General features: G+C 43.2%; 1 protein-coding gene across 1 annotated transcript in view; it reads right to left on the reverse strand.

The window, feature by feature from the left end:
* The window catches only part of EPHA6 (EPH receptor A6), a 546,377-nt gene that overhangs the window by 194,092 nt on the left and 328,258 nt on the right, over positions 1 to 24,027 (reverse strand). The window contains exons 7-8 of the mRNA XM_029577739.1: positions 12,542 to 12,552; positions 2,715 to 2,727 (exon numbers count right to left, since the gene is read on the reverse strand). Coding sequence (XP_029433599.1) covers positions 2,715 to 2,727; positions 12,542 to 12,552 — 24 coding nt within the window. The remainder of the gene's footprint in view (positions 1 to 2,714; positions 2,728 to 12,541; positions 12,553 to 24,027) is intronic.

Raw genomic sequence — 24,027 nt, forward strand, 5'->3', positions numbered from 1 at the left:
TCTCTTCAGAGTTCATTTTGGCCTTAATGTACCACTGGCACCTTAAAAAAGCAGAGTTGCATATCAAAGACTCATCAGTTCATACTTCCATACAGACTCTTGCAAAAGAATGACCAGTAACACCCGGGCATTCCTTGTGCAATATCCGTGGACCTCCCACGGCTTCAAGCATTCATTAAAGAATTATCTGTAGGATTAGCCCTAAATCCCATTGAGGTTACCCAGCCATTCCCTCTGTTGTTGCAGCGTTCATTCTACCATCTGAATTGCCCTGGAAATATGCCCTCTCTCCTCTCAGTGGCTTATCATGCGCTGGGGTGCGCAGGCAGGTGCTTCTCTCCCCTCCCGCTCCGTGATGAATAGGACTCATCACCAGCTGCTCATTCCACTCTTCAGCAAATTGTTAATCCTAAAGAGTGAGGCAGAACACATCTGTAGTGCAGCCATTCAATCCTTCAAGGTGAAATCTGCCTCAAATCCTTTAGTAAATTGAGTATTTATTCAAAATTTCCCTACTCTGTTTCCAGAGAATGATTTCCAGTGATATTTCCTTATCCCTGCACTTGAGCAATGCTTTAGAAATGAATTCATATCTTGTGCCATTCAAATGGCTCCATTCAGGATGCTGTGAGAAGGCTAAAGGCGCCTCTCGTGTGCTTAATCCTGGCAAACAGAGGCAATGAAAGCAAGAAAGAAATCAGCTACATTCAGCTACTTTCACCACAATACTAATTTTTTCCATTATAGCGTTTCTTTAGAGTAGCATTCAAATTATATTTCAGGGAATCCTTGAGATGACTCAAACACAATCATCTCTTTTGGAAGATCTTGTTGATGTCTTTCTTGTGAGGTTGCAGTCTCATTACTTCCTTAAAAGTGGCGGCTGTTTCTCGTTGATTGCTGGGGAGCCGACTGGGGAAGCCAGAGTTTTGTAGTTTCACTGCCTCTGCCAATCTTTTCCAGTGGGGAGAAATGCAAGTTACCCAGCAGTTACACAGGCACATTAACAAAACTTCATTGCCCTGTGTGTGTGGGTACATTTAAGGGAGCACGGCTGGCAGTGGGGGTGTCAGGGGCAGAGCTATTCTCTGCGGGATCTTGAATGAGTCACACAACCTCGCTGGTTCTTGTTGAGGGTAAGGAACATGATGTGATCCATCATGAGTGCAAAATAAATAAGAGTAATTGTACTCAAGAAAATCCAAGCTTTTTCCCAGATTCTTGGCTTTAGTCAGCGGAGGAGACTAAGAGGATAACTTTCAAACAACTGTACCCAGTGTCATATACGTGTGTAGTTTTGTCATAGAATTTTATGACATGCAAATATCACACATGCATATATTATAAAATATGCGTATGTTTACCCCACAGCATGCAAATACATGGAATGCATTGAATGCATGTACTTTACCAAACTATTTGAAAAATATATGCACTTTTTATGTGCAAAAATGTATGACTTACTCACTTGAGACGGGATTGACACGCGTGAATTGGTGTATTTTAAAACAGACGTACAATTTAACTAATTAGCCCACCAGTTTGCCTAATCCCCCAGGTCATCAGCACCCTCCTGAATGTCCCCCCAGTTAGCCAGACAGTACTATACAATAAACATGTTTATTACCACTTCCAGCAGAAAATGAGCAAGTGTAAATACATCAGCATGGTGGACGTTGCACGTGTGTGTCTTTTAAAATAGCAACTTATGCTCGTAAGTGTTGACCCCGCACAGGAACGCTTCTAGACCACTCCTGTTTTTACATGCATATATGTGCCGCAAAAGTTCATATGCAAGCATAGGGGCAGATTTTCAAAGGCTACGCGCATAACCCGAGAAAATCTGCCCCTGCGCGCGCCGAGCCTATTTTGCATAGGCTCGGCAGTGCGCGCAAGCCCCGGGACACGCGTATGTCCCGGGGCTCGCAAAAAGGGGCGGTTTCGGGGCATGGCTGGGGGCGTGGCGGCTGTCCGGGGACGGTCCGGGGGCATGGCCGGGGGCGTGTGGCGTCGGTCGGGGGCGGGGTCGAGTGCTCCGGCACAGCGGCCTGTGCCGGGGCATGGCTCGCCGGCAGCCCACCGGCGCGCACAAGTTACGCCTGCCTCAGGCAGGCGTAACTTTTGGAGTAAAGGTAGGGGGGGATTTAGTTAGGGATGGGGGTGAGTTAGATAGGGGGAAGGTGGGGGGGGGGGGGCCAGAAAAAAAGTTCCCTCCAAGGCCGTACCGATTTCAGAGCGGCCTTGGAGGGCTCGGCACGGGCTCGGCACGCGCAAGGTGCACATGTGTGCACCCCCTTGCGCGTGCCGAGCCCGGATTTTATAACATGTGCACGGCAGCGCGCGCATGTTATAAAATCGGGCATAGATTTGTTCGCGCTGGGTTGCGCGAACAAATCTACACCTGCGCGTATTTTTAAGATCTGGCCCATATTGTGGACATTTATAAAATACCAAATACTGGTGACTACTTATGCACATATTTGCTAATTATATGCATGCAATGTTTTGAAAATTCACCTTTAAGGTTTTATGTGTTGCAGATCTGTGATTTGTTTCCTGCCTCTGCCACTAAGATCCCTCTGTGTCTGACCTATGCATGCTTGAAATCTGTCAATGTTTGGCTGCTATCAGCTCCATTGGATGTCTGTTCCAGGTGTCACCATCCTCTCGTGACAAGCTCCTTTCACATTCCTTTCTCAGCTTCATACAATGACCTCTTTCCTTAACCTTTTCATTCTGTGGAAGATTCCACTTTACTGAATCTTGCTAAATACTTTAAGGTTTCTATCACATATCCCTATTTCTTTTTCTTCTACAGAGGACATCACTAGCCTCCTTCAGTCTCTTATATATGGCTTATAACATGATGGCAGATAAACTCAAGGCGCATCCTATCTGTCCATTTCCCCTTCCACCCTTGGCACACATACTGTTTCTACGCTTGAAGGAGGATGGTAATCACAGGGGCCGATGCAATACAGTGCGCTCGCTGAGCACACTGTATAACCCGCAGTTGGATGCGGGTTGAATAGGCACTAATGAATCCTCTAATGAATAAAGGGGTGAGCACCTACTCAACGCACCTCCCCTGCCAAGTGAGTCTAATAGCGCTAATCACATGCAATACATGTGATTGAGGCTATAAGCATTCACTCCAGATGCAAACAAAAAAATGTTCATCTAGGACACACATTTAGCGATCAGAAATTAACGCCTGCCTGGAGCAGGCATTAATTGCTGAGCACTCCTTAAACCAGTACAGAAAAGCAGAAAAAACTGCTTTTCTGTACAGCCTCCTTCTTAAACAAAATTAAATAAAGGTAAAAATATAAAAAAAACCCAAAAACACTGGCAGTCGGGTGTAGGAATAATCTTCCAGATAAAGATCCCACGACTCCGTAAGGGAGGAGGGCACAATGGGACGGGGAAGGCAAGGTGGGCGGGCTTAGGGAGGGCTCGGGGGGCAGGGAGATGCCTGGTAGAGGGGAAGTCAGCGCAGACGGACTTCCCTTTTCGCCCAGGCATTCGTAGGCGCGGCTTCATCCCCTCCCACCCTCCCGTTAGTAGGGGAGCTAGAGCTGAGGACCAGAGCGTTTTGTCTCATTGCAGCCCTTGGCGTTGTGGGGTGACTGGCGGAAGCAACACCCCCCCCCTGCATTTAGGAGGATCGACCAGGCGGATCGGACTAGGCAAGCGGCCTAACAGATCCGGCGCAAATCCCTCGACGCTTCAACGGCCAAGAGGGAGGAAGAGGGGAAGGCTGAGGCGCTTAGACCAAACGACCCGACTTCCACGGTCGGGTCACCAGCAACGACGCTGGTGACCCGGTGTCAGTGACAGCCCTGGCTTCTACGGCTGGGGGTGTGCGCGGCCTCAGCAGATTTTCATGCTTGGCACTTAGAAGCGGGGGGTGTTCGCTTGTCACATTAAAGTAATTATTAATTGTTATGCTGTTTTAATAGTTTATTTATTTTATTTATTTAGAACTTTTTTATACCAACATTCATGTAAGAATACATATCACATCGGTTTACAATGATATAACTATTCTGTAATACCATTACCTAGAACAGGGATTACATCAACTGGGATTTAGGGTGATTTAGTTATGTTAATGTGATTTAGTTATGTTAATGTTCTTGCTATTATTTATTGATGGTTATTTATATTGATGGGCTGCGGCCATTATTATCCACCATTAAACTATTATTGGAAAGAATTGTGTGAGTATGCAATAAAGGGTAGGGTGTGGGGGGGAAACGCAGCCTTTCCACTGCCACATTGTGTTCAAAATCTCAAGATGGAAAAAAAGACATTCCAAGCTGGTCTAACCTTGACCCCGCTTCTTCACTTGAAATTCAGGCAATCCTTAAAAAATGACTCCAGCCAATCACCCCTGGACAGCATTCCCATGCCAACGTTTAAAGCCATAGAAACCACTATAACCAAGACCATAACTGATATTATTTACTTATCCCTTGCAGAAGGAATCTACCCTGATAGACTAAAATCAGCAGTAATGAAATCCATCATAAAAAAAAAAAATCTTGACCCAGACAATCTGTTAAACTATCGTCCCATATCCAACTTACCATTCATTGCCAAAATCATGGAGAAGGTGGTCCACTTGTAACTCACCGATCACTTAGAAAAGACATTTTATATCCTGCACAGTTTGGTTTTCAGGAAACACCTCTCTACTGACAACACTACTCCTCCTCTCTTAACGACACCGTGCTCAGAGGTTTTGACAATGGTCAAAGCTATCTACTAATCCTTTTAGATCTAGGTAAACCACTCAATCCTCTCAACGTATGACAGAAATAGGGCTAACTGACACAACACTCCACTGGTTCTCATCTTATTATCAAATAGGAACTACCAGGTAAAATCAACAAAGCCCTTTCTAAAAAATCCATCTGAAAACTGGTGTTCCTCAAGGCTCCGCTCTATCCGCAACCCTCTTTAACATCATCTACTCCCGAGTGTCATTTACTGGCAGGACTTGGGACTAACACATTTTCTCTATGCAGATGATATTCAAATTCTAATACCAATTACAAAACTCACTCGATGAAACTTATAATAAAACAGCCATGCATCTTTCTATAATTAAACAACTTAACCCACATGAAACTCATAATAAACATCTAAAAGACAGAAATAATATTGCTTGAAAGAAAACCAGCACATCACCTCATCCACCGCTTAAACCAGAGAATCACAAGGCAGGCAATTTCCCGGGTCCACACATGCTCGTAATCTAGGAGTCATTATAGATAGTGAATTGTCTTTCAAAAATCATATCACAACCAAAATAAGGGAAAGATACCACAAACTCCTAACACTGAGACGCTTAAAAAACCATTCTAACCCCAGAAGATTTTAGAACAGTGTTACAATTGCTCATCTTCTCCAATCTGGATTATTGCAACTCTCTATTATTCGGTCTGCCGCTTTCTAGTATCCGGCCCCTTCAAATCTTACAAAACACAGCTGCCAGAATTGTAACAGGAACAACAAAATACGGACATATAACTCTCATTCTAATATCTTTGCACTGGCTCCCAATAAAATTTCGAAATAGATTACAAAATCCTGACCATTCTATACAAGTTAATACACGGGGAACAAACTGATTGGCTATGCGCTACCATCAGACTCCACATACCGCAGCGAAATCTGTGCTCAGTCAACAAAGGCCTTTTGACAATTCCCTCTGTTCACTCCGCTCAACTCATTTCAGTCAGGGAATGTGCAATTTCTCTCGCTAGCCCTCAACTCTGGAATAACACTCCCAACCGATCTAAGACTACAGCAGAGCCTGAAAACTTTTAAGAAAGAGTAAAAACCTGGTTGTTAATCAAGACCTACAATAACACCTTCACTACCAAGCTTTCCCCATAACAACTCGTCCCCGCTACAGCCTCCCGCGGACCATCTCATCCCAAACGTTTTTCCTAAGTATATTTTTCACCGCCTAGGCTTCCTATATTATGCATTTGATCTTCAATAAAGCTTGTAGTAACCATCTTCCCTTCACCCCCTCCTCCAGTCAACCTCCCATCCCAGTTGGCTTGCTACCCTAAAAGTCCAGTTCATTCTAGTTTGACACATGGTTTTCCCCTTGCTTAAGTTTTATCCAAGTTTATCTCCTCCTTGTTCATTGTAAGACAATTTTTGTTATTGTCTGTTTATGGTTGTAATGTAAACCGTAAGTGATAAGTAACTCTGTTATTTGAACTTCGGTATATAAAAGTTATAAATAAATAAATAAATCTCCCTCTCTTTCCTAAACTTTTCGACCCTACCACCCTGCTATTTGTAGCTTCTATAACTTTTAATATGGCTCCTTACTCAAATTTTAATGTTATTATATGTTATGTACTTAACTGTAAGTTTTATCTGATTTTATTATATTGTACTATATTCAATTTCAAGTGTTTTTATTTGTATTGAAAGTTGTAAACCATTATGATGGAGAACCGAAATGACGGTATATAAAACTCAATAAATAAATAAATAAATAAAATAAAATAGGAAACAGATTCTCGAATGACATAGCGTCCCATTTCCTGAACCCTCTGGCTGTGCGACTATGTGGCGTTTAGGAAAACCAATGCTGATAAACTCGGAATCGGATTTTCTAACCGGCGAACCGCCGACGGCCGATCGGGTTCTCGTTAGCAAGGAGGCGCTAGGGGCACGCAAGCAACCCTAGCGCCTCCTTACTAAAGCGACCCCTAATTTAAAATCTTGCATGGCGCCCCCCTTGGGGGGCACCTGGGGCGCATTAAGAAAGCGGGCACTAACTCTTCAGCGCCCGCTTTCTGTGCATATTTATTGCATCAGCCCCATTGTGTCTGGTCATAAACTCCACATTTCTCTTTTACACATTCACACCCGCACACTCTGTTCCTTTTACAACATTGTGCAGCATGAAATAGCACTGCAGTGACTGGGTACGGGGAGGGAAATAGTTTATACAGGAAGCAATTTTCAGCAGCCCACCTTGTGAGCAAAGCATGTATGGATTATATTTTATCCAGTATACACTGACCAGTTCTCAAAGAGAAACAACCTCACCTTGCTCCCTCTTCACCGTGAGCAAGTGCACGCATTAAAAGCCTCCATGTTACATTGTGCCTGCTGCCTGTGCAGGTGGCCGAGCGAGAGCAAATAGCGCGTTGTGCTTTTGGGAAATCCCCAGCGATGAGCTGTTTTTCTCCACGACTTATACAGACCTGCATGAATGCTTTCTTTAAACGCCGCTAAAAGTGTGCACACTATGGCAGTCCTGCCTACTTTCACCTCCATTTGAGGAAGGTAACGTCCCAGTCCTTTGGGAAAATTGCCCTTTTTATGTTTTATATTTTTTATTATATTTTATTTTTGAATGATAAGGCGTTTGTAAGGAACTTTTTCATATATGTTAAGAATTTATTTAAATTTAAATAGACATGTAAAGATATGTGAAAGCTAATTTGTACTAAAATCTGATATGACTAATTGAATAAAAATGATTTTAAAGTTTTTGCTAAATAATTGTTTTGTAATTGATTACATTTGAAAAATGTTTTCTGCTGACCTAATTATTTTTGTTGATTTTACCCAAATGAAAAGTGCTGATTCCAATATTAAGTCAAAAATATGCAATACGTCAAATTTTTTCACAAATGAGAAATGTTGATTAAAGATTATAAAGTTGAATATCAAGGGTAATAAGAAGTTCTGAGGAGCAATAGGGAGGAGGAATAGTCTAGTGATTAGAGCAGTGGACTATGAACCAGGAGACCAGCGTTCAAGTCCTGTTGTTGCTCCTTGTGACCCTTGGGCAAGTCACTTTACCCTCAATTGCCTCAGGTACAAAAATTTAGATGTAAGCCCTCTGGGGATAGAGAAATACCTACAGTACCTGAATGTAAACCAATGTGATATCCTGATTGAGATCAAATGTTGGTATATAAAAAAAAAAATAATAATAATAGCACGTACTATATTTGTTTCATGCAAAAAATGAGTCTATCGTCTAACCAAGAATATAAATAGAAGGCTAACCAAGAATATAACACAACTATTGCTCTCTCTCTAACCAAGAGAGCAATAGTTGTGTACATTTTAATTGTTAGGGAGAAATTTTCTCTTTTTGGATGCTCTGGAATAGTTATGATCAGGGTTGTCACGCTGCAAACACCAGCAGTAGTCTGCTATCATGTTTGTGTTTAGAGATGTGAATCGTGTCCTCGATCGTCTTAACGATCGATTTCGGCTGGGAGGGGGAGGGAATCATATTGTTGCCGTTTGGGGGGGTAAAATATCGTGAAAAATCGTGAAAATCGAAAAAAAACGTAAAATCGCAAAACCGGCACATTAAAACCCCCTAAAACCCACCCCCGACCCTTTAAATTAAATCCCCCACCCTCCCGAACCCCCCCAAATGACTTAAATAACCTGCGGGTCCAGTGGCGGTCCGGAACGGCAGCGGTCCGGAACGGGCTCCTGCTACTGAATCTTGTTGTCTTCAGCCGGCGCCATTTTCCAAAATGGCGCCGAAAAATGGCGGCGGCCATAGACGAACACGATTGGACGGCAGGAGGTCCTTCCGGACCCCCGCTGGACTTTTGGCAAGTCTTGTGGGGGTCAGGAGGCCCCCCCCAAGCTGGCCAAAAGTTCCTGGAGGTCCAGCGGGGGTCAGGGAGCGATTTCCCGCCGCGAATCGTTTTCGTACGGAAAATGGCGCCGGCAGGAGATCGACTGCAGGAGGTCGTTCAGCGAGGGTTCCGGCGCCTCGCTGAACGACCTCCTGCAGTCGATCTCCTGCCGGCGCCATTTTCCATACGAAAATGATTCGCGGCGGGAAATCGCTCCCTGACCCCCGCTGGACCTCCAGGAACTTTTGGCCAGCTTGGGGGGGCCTCCTGACCCCCACAAGACTTGCCAAAAGTCCAGCGGGGGTCCGGAAGGACCTCCTGCCGTCCAATCGTGTTCGTCTATGGCCGCCGCCATTTTTCGGCGCCATTTTGGAAAATGGCGCCGGCTGAAGACAACAAGATTCAGTAGCAGGAGCCCGTTCCGGACCGCTGCCGTTCCGGACCGCCACTGGACCCGCAGGTTATTTAAGTCATTTGGGGGGGGGGTTCGGGAGGGTGGGGGATTTAATTTAAAGGGTCGGGGGGGGGGTTTTTAGGGGGTTTTAGTGTGCCGGCTCACGATTCTAACGATTTATAACGATAAATCGTTAGAATCTCTATTGTATTGTGTTCCATAACGGTTTAAGACGATATTAAAATTATCGGACGATAATTTTAATCGTCCTAAAACGATTCACATCCCTATTTGTGTTCCGTCTGCCTTGATATCTATGTTCCATGGTCTTGATGTCTTGGTGGAGGCGTTCTCCTTGTTCTTCACTCATAGCTCCAAGATTTGCTGCGACTTCTAAGCCTCTTGAATGACTGAATGCTGCTGTCGGTTTTCACACTGCTTATAAAGCCATAAAATGCCGACATCAGCAGTTTTAAACTGTTTAATAAGCAGTCTTCCTATTGGTTATAACGATTGCATATTCAGCATATCTTTCTGCGCACTAATTATCTTTTTGCGTATTCAGCACATCTAAATAATAATGTTACGTTATTGCTATGTTTATAAGTAGACAGCGTTTTGCAGAAAAAATCGGACGTGACTGGAGGAAACGGATGTGATTTTTGGATTCAGCACACTAAAATACATAAGGATCACAGGTTATCTTGTAGTCAGCAAAATTGATGTAGACCAGTGTTATATGCTTACCTTCTTAACTACTGGTTGAAAATTGCCCTCCTCAGTATAAATTCCCTTTATGTACCGACTTTATAGAAAAAAATATCAGTGAGCATGATGGAGATAAACAATTCCCCCTGCTCTTTCCTGCAGACAGAAAGCAACAGGCATGCTGCCTCCTTCACTGGCTTTTCAATGGCCGAGCTCTGGTCCTTCCTTTAAGCAGTGCCTGAAGTCTCCAGATCAAGTTTGTCCAGGAATCTGATGAATTTAGAAAAAGTTCCAGAGCTTTAGGAACCTTTATGAAGCAAAGTTTTCAAATTTGTTTTGTAAATGTGAAGCAGATTGCACTGAATTAGGGATTTGCTTTGGATTTCTCAAAAATCTGAAGCTAATTTTTCAAAATTCTCATCTCTGCTGCTTTTCCCAGAGAAGAAAAATCTAAAACTTTGCATAACTAGGGGCTGGGCAGCTGCCCTGGTGGAGAGCTGGGAGGGGGCCGCAGACTACTTAGACTAGGCCAAAATCAGACTGGCTGGAGGCTGACCTGGGATTGGCCACAGATGTCTACCGAGCACTAGTGAAATGACAATGTCTCACGAACAGATGCCCTGTTAATTATTTCAAGCACTCATTTGCCTAATTGGAAGGCTGAGAGAGAATTCATCGCTCTCTGGTTCTGTCAGCGTAGGAGAGCTGAAACTTTTAACAAAAGTGCAGTGTGATGTTTTGTGATTTTCTAAGCTCTGGCTTGTTGCCTTGGAGGAAACACTGAGAAAGGTACATGGCACAGAGTTAGCCTTCTATTTATATTCTACACTGAGAAAGAATCCTTCAGTCTGGGGCTTCCAGGGAGCTTTGAATTATTCGATGCATTGTCATCCAGCTCCCAGTTCTTTCATTAAAGTGCTTAAAGATTCTGTCCCTTTGCCTCTGGCACAGCAGCACAGAGAAAGCCTCATATGCTTGCTTCATTAGTGACTTCTTGCCTTTCGTCAGTGCTGTGTTGGATTTCTAGGGTCCATGTTCTATTCCCCCCAAAATAAGAACATAAGAACATAAGAAAATGCCATGCTGGGTCAGACCAACGTTCCATCAAGCCCAGCATCCTGTTTCCAACAGAGGCCAAACCAGGCCACAAGAAACTGGCAATTACCCAAACACCAAGAAGATCCCATGCCACTGATGCAATTAATAGCAGTGGCTATTCCCTAAGTAAATTTGATTAATAGCCGTTAATGGACTTCTCCTCCAAGAACTTATCAAAACCTTTTTTGAACCCAGCTACACTAACTGCACTAACCACATCCTCTGGCAACAAATTCCAGAGCTTTATTGTGCATTGAATGAAAAAGAATTTTCTCCGATTAGTCTTAAATGTGCTACTTGCTAACTTTATGGAATGCCCCCTAGTCCTTCTATTATCCGAAAGTGTAAATAACCGATTCACATCTACTCGTTCAAGACCTCTCATGATCTTAAAGACCTCTATCATATCCCCCCTCAGCTGTCTCTTCTCCAAGCTGAACTTTCCTAAACTATTCAGCCTTTCCTCTTAGGGGAGCTGTTCCATCCCCTTTATCATTTTGGTTGCCCTTCTCTGTACCTTCTCCATCGTAACTATATCTTTTTGAGATGCGGCGACCAGAATTGTACACAGTATTCCAGGTGCGGTCTCACCATGGAGTGATATAGAGGCATTATGACATTTTCCGTTTTATTAACATTCCCTTCCTAATAATTCCTAACATTTTGTTTGCTTTTTTGACTGCTGCAGCACACTGAGCCGACGATTTTAAAGTATTATCCACTAGATGCCTAGATCTTTTTTCTGGGTGGTAGCTCCTAATATGGAACCTAACATCGTGTAACTACAGCAAGGGTTATTTTTCCCTATATGCAACACCTTGCACTTGTCCACATTAAATTTCATCTGCCATTTGGATGCCCAATCTTCCAGTCTTGCAAGGTCCTCCTGTAATGTATCACAATCCGCTTATGATTTAACTACTCTGAATAATTTTGTATCATCCGCAAATTTGATAACCTCACTCATCGCATTCCTTTCCAGATCATTTATATATATATTGAAAAGCACCGGTCCAAGTACAGATCCCTGAGGCACTCCACTGTTTACCCTTTTCCACTGAGAAAATTGACCATTTAATCTTACTCCCTGTTTCCTGTCTTTTAACCAGTTTGTAATCCACGAAAGGACATCGCCTCCTATCCCATGACTTTTTAGTTTTTGTAGAAGCCTCTCATGAGGGACTTTGTCAAATGCCTTCTGAAAATCCAAATAAACTACATCTTCCAATTCACTTTTATCCACATGTTTATTAACCCCTTCAAAAAAATGAAGCAGATTTGTTAGGCAAGACTTCCCTTGGGGAAATCCATGTTGACTGTGTCCCATTAAACCATGTCTTTCTATATGCTCTATGATTTTGATCTTGAAAATAGTTTCCACTATTTTTCCCTGCACTGAAGTCAGGCTCACTGGTCTATAGTTATCCGGATCGCCCCTGGAGCCTTTTTTAAATATTGGGGTTACATTGGCCACCCTCCAGTCTTCAGGTACAATGGATGATTTTAATGATAGGTTACAAATTTTAACTAATAGATCAGAAATTTCATTTTTTAGTTCCTTCAGTACCCTAGGATGCATACCATCCGGTCCAGGTGATTTGCTACTCTTTAGTTTTTCAATCTGGCCTACTACATCTTCCAGGTGCACAGTGGTTTCGTTCAATTCATCTGACTTATCACCCCTGAAAACCATCTCCAGAACTGGTATCTCCCCAACATCCTCATTAGTAAACACGGAAGCAAAGAATTAATTTAGTCGTCCTGCAAATAGCCTTATCTTTCCTAAGAGCCCCTTTAACCCCTCGGTCATCTAACAGTCCAACCGACTCCCTCACAGGTTTCTTGCTTCAGATATATTTTTAAAAGATTTTATTATGAGTTTTTGCCTCTATTGCCAACTTCAATTCAAATTCTCTCTTCGCCTTTCTTATCAATGTTTTACACTTAACTTGACAATGCTTATGTTTTATCCTATTTTCTTCAGATGGATCCTTCTTCCAATTTTTAAAGGATGTTTTTTTGGCTAAAATAGCCTCTTTCACCTCACCTTTTAACCATAACGGTAATCGTTTTGCCTTCCTTCCACCTTTCTTAATGCGTGGAATACATATGGACTGCGCCTGTAGGATTGTATTTTTAAACAATATCCATGCCTGTTGAACACTTTTAACCTTTGCAGCTGCACCTTTCAGTTTTTTTCTATTTTCCTCATTTTATCAAAGTTTCCCTTTTGAAAGTTTAGTGTTTGAGCTGTAGATTTACTTATTGACCCCCTTCCAGTTACTATTTAAATTTGATCATGTTATGATCACTGTTGCCAAGTGGCCCCACCACCATTATCTCTCTCACCAAGTCCTGTGTTCCACTAAGAATTAAATCTAAAATAGTTCCCTCTCTTGTTGGTTCCTGAACCAATTGCTCCATGAAGCAGTCATTTATTACATCCAGGAACTTTATGTCTCTAGCAAGTCCTGATGTTACATTTTCCCAGTCAATATTGGGGTAATTGAAATCTCCCATTATTATTGCACTGCCAAATTGGTTAGCTTCCCTGATTTCTCTTAGCATTTCATCATCTGTCTGACCATTTTGTCCAGGTGGACGGTAGAATACTCCTATCACTATACTCTTACCCAACACACATGGGATTTCTACCCAAATAGATTCTACTGAGCATTTAGTCTCTTGTATGATCTTTATCCTGTTGGACTCTATACCCTCCCGGACATAAAGTGCCATACCCCCACCAAGTTGATCCTCCCTATCATTGCGATATAATTTGTACCCTGATATAGCACTGTCCCATTGGTTATCCTCCTTCCACCAAGTCTCTGTGATGCCAATTATGTCAATCTCATAATTTGCTGCTATACACTCTCACTCTCCCATCTTATTTCTTAGACTTCTGGCACTGATAAGAAAAATGTATACTTTTGTAAACCGTCATGATGGCTCAACCGAATAATGGTATATAAAACTCAACAAATAAATAAATAAATAAATAAATTGGCATACAGACATCTCTTCCCTCTTCATGCCTATTTGCTCCCCTATTCTCTCGTGTGTCAAGAGTTGCCTTTTGTTGGTCACGGACTATAAAATAGTTGCAGATTACTAATTTTTAAATTTTCTACCATACTAATGGATGCGCCCGACCAGTGACATGCATCAATAGAAAAGTTTGGTTGTGTTCTTTTTACTTGTCTTAATAAAACTTAAGCAGGCCGATGCAATATTGGTGTTTGTTAAACAGGTGCTCATGATTGAACACTCCCTTAACATGCGCTGATCCACAATGCAAATGGGCTGTTGTGGTAAAAAGGAGGTGCTAGGGGAAATTGTGCACCTCCAGCGCCTCTTCGGCAGCGGGCACCCAGGAGAGGTGGCTGGCAGTGGGTTAGGAAAACAGACGCTCATTAATTGAGCATCCCTTTTCCTAAACTAACTGCCGGCACCCGGTTTTATTTTTGGTGGGGGAACGTCAAATTTTCTAGTTCCTCTGACTTAATATCACCACGATATTAAGTGGAGGAAGCAGTAGTTTCTGCTTTTCTGTACACTTTTTGGGGCAGGCGTTAATTTTGGCGAGTAAAAATGTGCACATTGGGTGAAATTTTTTTTTTTTTGCATCGAGGGGAATAGATAATAGCCTCATCAACATGCATTTATATGTGATGAGCACTAGTATCTACGCAGGTGACTGGACGTGCATTTTGGACATGCTAACCCCCGTTTTGTATTGGGGGTTATGGATTCGCGTCCAATTGCATGTTGAGCCGTGTGCTGCATCGGCCTGAAGGTACAGAAGAGAAAGGAAAAAAAGTCAGAAAAGAAATTGGGGAAGAGCAGGAATCAGTATGTAAGTGGCATGGGAAGAGATGGAGAGGAAGATGAAATATCTCAGCTTGCTCATCACTAGTGAGGGTGACTTTGCGGTTTTAATTATAAGGTTTATGCTAGTGATATCTGTGAAGGTGAGTGATCTGGTAAGGAGGATTAACGAGCATGGACTGAGAGGCACGCTCGAGTCACCCCGCAGTAAATGAATGGGAGCAGGGCAGAGTGTATTCATTACCTGCCGGTGATTAGGAAGAACAGCGTGAGGATGACCAGAAGAGTGAATCCACCCACGGCAGCAGTGGCAATGACCAGAATCTGCCCCTGTTCAGCTGCCAGGTCAGAAGCTGAAAAGAAATCAGCAGACACATAGTTCCAGTTATAGTCCAGTTTCTTCACAATTAGGCTTTAAACAACCATCATCAGCTCTCAACAATATATATTGGGGATTTTAGGTGAGTGGGAGACTGCTCCCTACGTCCATGCCGGGCACAGATGATACAGTAATCTGTAAGGGTTTGTGAACAAAAATGCTGATGAATCTGGGCTGAATAGGATTTTTCTCATTGTGCGTCTGTGGCAAAGCCCAGACCATGTCACTTTTGGGGCACGCCATCCCTTCGTGTGAGGAAAGCATCTGCTTACTGATATGGCTACAATATGGATGTCTATGATCAGAAACTGAATAGGGAGCTAGGCTAGTTTAGTCTCTGTCTGTCCGGAAAGCACTGAGCATTCTGGTTTCCTGGTCCTTCACCACCATAAACACAAGCAGTGGCAAGAACCCCAAATTTTCATATCCAGGAATGGGACATACCCTGCCTCTTTTCTACAATCTTAATTTAGCACTTTTAGCACTTGTAAGCCCCCCCTGTTGTTTTATTTCCTCTTAGACAAAAATCCATTCTCTGTTTTAAAGGGGGCTTGCTGCTCTGCTTCTAGCATGATCAGGAATTGATAGGACTCATAGCATCAGTGCTAAACCAGTTCCTAAATGAGGGTTTCCATATTTGTGACCATTGCAACCATCATATTTTGGAACAGGAATATTAAACACAAATTCCTGGGAGTGATAATATTTGCTCTAATCTTTTACGCTGACATGTCTCCATAAGCTTCTGTACCATGTGACATCCCGGCATAATAAAAAAAGATATTTCTGTGGGAGGCGTTAACGTCTTGGTGGAAACCAACAGAAGTGCTTGAAAAATGCATGACACAAGCAAAAGAGAACAAAACCTGCAAATACCATTAGGTATGGCCATCGTGTGACGCTGAATACAAGACACAAGCAAAAGAGAACAAAACCTGCAAATACCATTAGGTATGGCCATCGTGTGACGCTGAGTACAAGACACAAGCAAAAGAGAAGAAAACCTGCAAATACCATTAGGTATGGCCATCGTGTGACGCTGAGTACAAGACACAAGCAAAAGAGAACAAAACCTGCAAATACCATCGTGTCTCGCTGAGTACAAGACACAAACAAAAGAGAAGAAAACCTGCAAATACCATTAGGTATGGCCATCGTGTTACGCTGAGTACAAGACACAAGCAAAAGAGAACAAAACCTGCAAATACCATTAGGTATGGCCATCGTGTGCCGCTGAGTACAAGACACAAACAAAAGAGAACAAAACCTGCAAATACCATTAGGTATAGCCATCGTGTGCCGCTGAGTACAAGACACAAACAAAAGAGAAGAAAACCTGCAAATACCATTAGGTATGGCCATCGTGTCACGCTGAGTACAAGACACAAACAAAAGAGAAGAAAACCTGCAAATACCATTAGGTATGGCCATCGTGTCACGCTGAGTACAAGACACAAGCAAAAGAGAAGAAAACCTGCAAACACCATTAGGTATGGCCATCGTGTGACACTGAGTACAAGACACAAACAAAAGAGAACAAAACCTGCAAACACCATTAGGTATGGCCATCGTGTGATGCTGAGTACAAGACACAAACAAAAGAGAACAAAACCTGCAAATACCATTAGGTATAGCCATCGTGTGCCGCTGAGTACAAGACACAAACAAAAGAGAAGAAAACCTGCAAATACCATTAGGTATGGCCATCGTGTGCCGCTGAGTACAAGACACAAACAAAAGAGAAGAAAACCTGCAAATACCATTAGGTATGGCCATCGTGTGATGCTGAATACAAGACACAAGCAAAAGAGAAGAAAACCTGCAAATACCATTAGGTATGGCCATTGTGTGACGCTGAGTACAAGACACAAGCAAAAGAGAACAAAACCTGCAAATACCATTAGGTATGGCCATCGTGTGCCGCTGAGTACAAGACACAAACAAAAGAGAAGAAAACCTGCAAATACCATTAGGTATGGCCATCGTGTCACGCTGAGTACAAGACACAAACAAAAGAGAAGAAAACCTGCAAATACCATTAGATATGGCCATCGTGTCACGCTGAGTACAAGACACAAGCAAAAGAGAAGAAAACCTGCAAACACCATTAGGTATGGCCATCGTGTGACACTGAGTACAAGACACAAACAAAAGAGAACAAAACCTGCAAACACCATTAGGTATGGCCATCGTGTGACGCTGAGTACAAGACACAAACAAAAGAGAACAAAACCTGCAAATACCATTAGGTATAGCCATCGTGTGCCGCTGAGTACAAGACACAAACAAAAGAGAAGAAAACCTGCAAATACCATTAGGTATGGCCATCGTGTGCCGCTGAGTACAAGACACAAACAAAAGAGAAGAAAACCTGCAAATACCATTAGGTATGGCCATCGTGTGATGCTGAATACAAGACACAAACAAAAGAGAACAAAACCTGCAAATACCATTAGGTATGGCCATCGTGTGCCGCTGAGTACAAGACACAAACAAAAGAGAACAAAACCTGCAAATACCATTAGGTATGGCCATCGTGTGACGCTTACAATGTTGGCCGTGTAATGAAACTCTTTCAGGGTGCTGCATCCCATTAGCTGTAAATCTTTCCTAGGCTTTCCTCTTCCATGCGATATCTCAGATGACCAAAGTTCATCTCTAGCGTTGTAATATTCCTATTCTGATGCCTCAACCAATAATTATTCTCTCTGCATTGCAAATCTTATTCCTTAAAGCTTTTGTTTAATTGATAGCCCAGTAAACAGCACTTTGGTAAATTGCTTCAGAGATGAAGGTAATGTTGTCAGGGACTGGCAAGGAAGCACCTGACTGACTACCCCGTACCTACGGAGATATGTCAATGTAAAAGTTTAGAAGAAATCTCATCACTCCCAGGGATCTGTGTTTAATATTTCTGGTTGCCAAAATATGAAGGCTGCAGTGATCAGAAGTATGGAAACCCTCATTTATTACCTGCATTAGCACTGATGCTGTCATATCGATTCCTGATCATGCTAGAAGCAGAGCAGCAAGCCCCCTTTAAAACAGAGAATGGAAAATAAAGTGACAGGATGGCTTACAAGTGCTAAAAGTGTTATTTCTGTTCTTTGCATGTGATATAACTCAGTTTTGAAAAAGTTACATTAGTACCAGTCCCACTTCTTTCCTCTTAGCCACAGGCCTTCAGGATTTGAATTTGCTAAAGTCTCAGCTGGCAGACCCCAGCAGAGAAGAAGATGGGCAAGTGTCAGACAGATAGGAGAAGAGGCAGGTAACAGGGATCAGGATACAGTGAATTACAAGCCACACACAATGCTGCTCCTGAACAGGAATTAGCTGTCAAGACATTTACAAAGACTCAGGGGCCGATGCAATATTATTCGCGGAAAGCGGGTGCTGACTTTTCAGCATCTGCTTTCTTAACGCATGCATGGTGCCCGCAAGGGGGCGCCATGCAATACGCAAATTAGGGAGTCGTGCTAGCAAGGAGGCGCTAGCACGACCTTAGCGCCTCCTTGCTAACGCGACCGTGTGGTTACCGGCGGGCTGCCGTTTATGAACACCGACGCCGATAAACTCGGCATCGCAGTCAGCCGGTTATGAAAACCGATGCCGAGTTTATCAGCATCGGTTTTCATTACTGCAGCAGGCCGGTTATGAAAACCGACGCTGAGCATATCGGCATCGGTCTTCAAAGCAGCCAGCAGAAATTGTTTACTTTTAAAAAGTACAGAAAAGCAGTTTTTTCTGCTTTTCTGTACTTTTATTCAGTGCGCTCAGCTATTAACACCTGGAGCAGGAGTTAATAGCTGAGTGATAAATGTGCGTCTGAGACGCACATTTATTTTTTTGCATTTGGAGTGAATGAGTTAGTGCTCATCACATGCATTTCCATGTGATGAGCACTAACTCATTCACTCTGCTTCGGACGTGCATTAAATAGGTGCTAATCCCCCTATTGCATTAGGAGGTGGATTAGCGCCTATTTAACCCACGTCCCAGAGCGGGTTAGTGTGCTCGGCTGAGGGCACTGTATTGCATCAGCCCCTCAGAATGGTATTAAAGAGGACCCCATGAAGGAAGAATGGAAATAAAAAAAAATAAATTGCTAATGGTATACTTAGGTAACTGTTTAATTAGGGACTCGTTAATTCTTCAACAGTAGTTGTACTCTGCTGCACATCTTTGCTCCTAGAAAGCTCAGCAGATGTAGAAGGCATCAAAACGCTCTTCAGAGAGTTTGTAAAAGCAATAACTGAAAATGCAGAACCCAGGATTCTGGGGGCAAACTGCCTTCTCTTCTGTGTCAACTAAAGCCAAGAGCATAGTGAGTTCAATGTCTGGAGCTTACACAATCCACATACTACTTGTAGAAATTGGGTTCAACAAGGAAGCGTGAGGTGGGCTTTTTTCACTGGACTGACACGATCCATCTGTGACTAGCTGCCTTTATAGCATCACTCGCAGTATTGAGTTAGTCCAATAAAAAGGACTCATGTGCAGCTTCATCTGCACAGTCAAGTGGATTGACTCAGCAACTACAATACTTTGCACCTAAAACTTCAATGTCTGAAGAGGACGTGTTGTAAAGTAAACATTTATTTATTTGTATCTCCAGTTACAAGAATGTACTTTCAGAAACCATGGACTGGCTTTACGCTTGAGGAATAACCCTTTGAATGGTGCCAAGTGACCACACTATGTACTAACAGGTCAAACTATGGGGATGTGCCACGTTGCTTTATCTGTAATTTTACAATGTACTTTAATCCAACAGAGCTCAGGTAAACTGATTTTTAAAAATGCATCAAAATCTGATTTCATTTCAGCATTCTGAAATGTTGTGTAACCAATGAAAACAGCTTAATAGACTAAACATCACCATCCTTATAGCTCTGGACATATCAGGGGGCCTTGGGCCTTCAATCCAAGCATCAGAGAGCCTCTCTTTATTCTGGAAAATAAAACATTGCTCCTCCTGTTGTGTTTCTAAGCCTCCTGAGCTTTCCTGGGTCTTCTATTCATAGTCTGACCTCAAGGTAGGATACTTACAGCACTATTATTCATCAAGCCCCTGCATGGCTCCAGAGATGGGGTGCCTTATGCATACATCATAATTGGTATGCTTTATTTCCAAGACCTGCTACCTCAAGAACTGTCTGTTAAAATGAGAACAACAACTGTCCAAGCTGCATTTTACTTTATTTTCATTCTAGACAGCTTATCTCCCTCTTATTTCTCTTCTCAGTGCCTCTCAGTGGATCCACATGTAGACAGTGATGTATGTTGGACTGCAGCTACCACTTAGAATATGATTAGTTTATCCAGCACCAGCAGGAGAACCTGCACGTGGGCTTCTTTCAAAATCTCTGTCCCGAAACTTACAGACCTAACTATCCTAGTACAGAGAAAGTTTTCAGAAAATACACAGAAAATAGAATTTGCTGAAAGAAAACTGACAAAGCAGTTTGAGCAGAAGGGAGCCCCTGATTTGAGCATTTTAAGACACATGCTGCCTGAACTAAACTATAAAGAATCAGATGAAGCAGAATTGATCAGTCTACCTGATTTAGCTTCGGGTATAATGGAATGGAATGGAATGACACCAGATTGTAAGTGGTGCAGGGCTGCAGGAATTCGGCAGTTCTGATTTCTGAAATGAGATCTAAATTTATTTACCCAATAACCAAAACACTTGGATGAACTCTGCAAAAATAGGTGGATTTAAACTTGGATAATTACAATGGAACGCTCTTGCCTTTTCTTAAAAACAAAGAAACCTCTATGTCAAGAGCAAGAAATTTCCCTGCTACAAATATTAGAAAAACGCAGCTTGAACCTGCTGCATGGAGAAAAGGTTATCCCCCATCACTTACCATCCTTCTTATGTCGGTGGAATTATCTTACTTCCTTGTCTAGAATTAGACTGTGAAGCAGATGCAGTGTTAGAGCAATGTGTCCATTAAAATAAGGTAGGCTGCCAACCTTTTATTTTTCACAAATGAAATCCTATTTAAGCTTTATCACAACATCTTTGCTGTGTTTAAAGTGCAAGTAATGTTTGCAGAGCACGTGTAAAGATGACAGGAATATTCAATCCAAAGCTCATTTGCACCTAGGGTTGCAAATTTTCAGGCATTCTGTACAGTGTCCAGTCAGAAGTAACGGCCGGACACGAAATGTCCGGTTTTGCAGGTGGCTCCTCCTTTTTCCCACAGCCTCCTAGTTAGAGGAAGAGAAAGGCAGGTTGGAGCCTGTTGGAGGAGAGCGGTGCTATATCCCTGCCTCCTTTCCCGTGCTGTGATTGGACAGCATAGGGAGAGGAGGTGGTGCACAGCCCAGCCCTCAGCTCCCAGTGCAAATGAGGGGGAACCATTCCCCCACCCCCGGGTCCTCAAGGTGTCCAGTCCTGGTCTATGGAAAAGTTGGCAACCCTATTTGCACCTCAGTGACTTACTTTCATCTCCAGTCTCAAACTCAAATTTAGGGCTGTATCCTCTGTATCCCGCGGCAGTCCTGATGCGGATATGGAAAATGTACTTGGTGGCCGGCTTGAGACCCGTGATGATAACACTAGGAGCCTTAGACTTCGTAGATGAATAGCTGAGCTCTCCATGTTCCTAATGGACAGAACAGAGGAAATTATTACTGTGCTGGTTTGTGCAAAAAAGAGACAGCTTAGCAAAATACTTGTAACCATATGTTTGATACGTGAAGGCCTTGTTGCTTCTGGGCCCAAACCACCAAATTATTCTACTGTTACTATTGCTAGTTAGTAAGTCAAAATCTCAGTAAGAAGTATGTTTATGAAATATAATTCATTCTTCCATGCAGCCCTGTCATCCCTAGCATCTGAAGCTTTGATGTGGCACAACCTCGCTTAAGGGAGCTTCTTTGTCCATGCCCTGATTACTCTGAAATCTTGACCTCTGTCTGGCCCCAACTGTCTGGTCCTGCCTTTGTTTTGCAACATGACTCCAATACACCATAAGAGATGGTTAGCTATATATATCGGGCATGATAGACAAGACCATATAAGCATTCAAATGGAAAAATTCAGTTTTACAGGTTCTCTGCAATTCTCTGATCTTTGTATATTTTCTGTTTTCTCTTTTGCTCCTTAAATTTGTTTGGTATTTGAAAATGTCTTGCTGGAAATTTCTTTCAGTGAGGGACCTTGAGACTGTCAGCTCTAAGGAGGGAAATGCAATAGTTGCAGCAAAGACATTCCAGAGAAACTGGTCAAAATAAATCCATGCAAGTTTTAGAAAATACCATAGTTTCAGAGTAATTCTAAAAGAGCTTCAAGCCTGGTGATGTGGAATAAACAAAATTAATGTAAATGTTTTTTAACAAAATATGTGGATCCATTACATACATTATACCCAGAGCCCCAAGGCTCCGGCAATCTTGCAGCTGTGGAAGAAGCCACATAATTAGTGTTACACGTGCCGTCCACAGCAGACCCGCGGCACGGCCCCCTCACCTTCTTACAAGGACTCCGGCTTCTGGTTCCTCCTCGCTAGCGGTGGTTGGCCACCAGCGCCGACCTCGGGCCTCCCCCGGTGCCTCTGGCTCCGCCATAATCCCCAGCGTTTCAGGTCAGGATACCTTTGCTCATTGGGCCTCTCCGCGTGGTCTGCGGAGAGACGCCACTACCCACGCCGCGCCCCTCTCTAGGCACGTGCGCATGCATCGCTGATCCTTATGAAGGGCCTACAGCGGGAACCTGGCCGCGGCCCCGGATGATGACGTCAAACTCTTCATTGTATTTAAGCTCAGGCCTCGCTCCATAGCATTGCCTTTGCAACAGGTCTCCTCGCTAACTTGAGTACTCGTTGCTGCTAGAGATTTTTTTGATGGGTGTGGGACAGAGACTGAATGATGCTCGAGCAAAGGGAGGCCGAAGCCTAATAAGTCCACGTCCAGAGAGTAGGCTAGGAGAGGCGTCAAATGACAGGCTTGGATCAGGACCGGTGGCAATGCGAAGGTCATGGCAAGAGATGCTGGGATCTGATCACGGAGAAGTCAATAGCGTTAGTCAATCGAGTCCATTGGCGCCTGAGTTCCAGTACCTTATCCTGTCCATATAGGACTACGCCATCCATCGCCTGCTGTCTTCGGGCTGAACCAACCTCTCTTGCTACTCAAACTCGACACACCTAAATCCTGCCAGCCCTGGCACTCAAAGGCTCAACCCGTGGGGAACGAGGGCTGGTATAGGTGAAGCTCCAGCGGCCTCTGCCTATCAGCCCACTCCACCTGCCGATGGTGGGGACCTATAGGTCCTCACCTACGGGTTGCGTCAACCCCACCTCGGCCCAAGGGTCCACCTCCCATGCAACAATTAGGTTGTTGCCGCATAATTGCCAGCCCATCCACACATTCAACAAACTTCTAAGATCCCCTGCTGAGTGACTGAATTAATTAAACAAAGAATGATAGTGCCTGCAGGGCTGTTTCAAGGCCATTCTGTCAGCATTCAAGACAAAGCTAGATGCCGATTGGTTCCCTCTAACAGCCAATCAGCATAGCCAGCAAGCTGTTCACTACACTAGGACACAAGCTCTTCAAATAGAGAAACAGATCTCTGCCCAGACCCAGGATTCATATCACTGCTGCCCTCTTCTGATGAAGATATATAATTGCCTTCTCCCACTGCTGTACTTGTTGCTACTGCTACCCTAAATCCAACTGAGACTATCCTTTGAAAATTACTTATGCTGCTTTGATATATATATATATATCAAAGCAGTTGAATCTCAGTTGGATTTAGGGTAGCAGTAGCAACAAGTACAGCAGTGGGAGAAGGCAATTATATATCTTCATCAGAAGAGGGCAGCAGTGATACACTTTAAAATATTTTTTAAAAATGTGAATATTTTCAATAAAATCTTGACTTTTTTGCATAGAGCTGTGGATCTTTATATAAAATGATGCAAATTTGTCACAGAATTTTGAAAAAC

Source organism: Rhinatrema bivittatum, chromosome 15 (assembly GCF_901001135.1).
Source record: "Rhinatrema bivittatum chromosome 15, aRhiBiv1.1, whole genome shotgun sequence".
NCBI classification, from domain to species: domain Eukaryota; kingdom Metazoa; phylum Chordata; class Amphibia; order Gymnophiona; family Rhinatrematidae; genus Rhinatrema; species Rhinatrema bivittatum.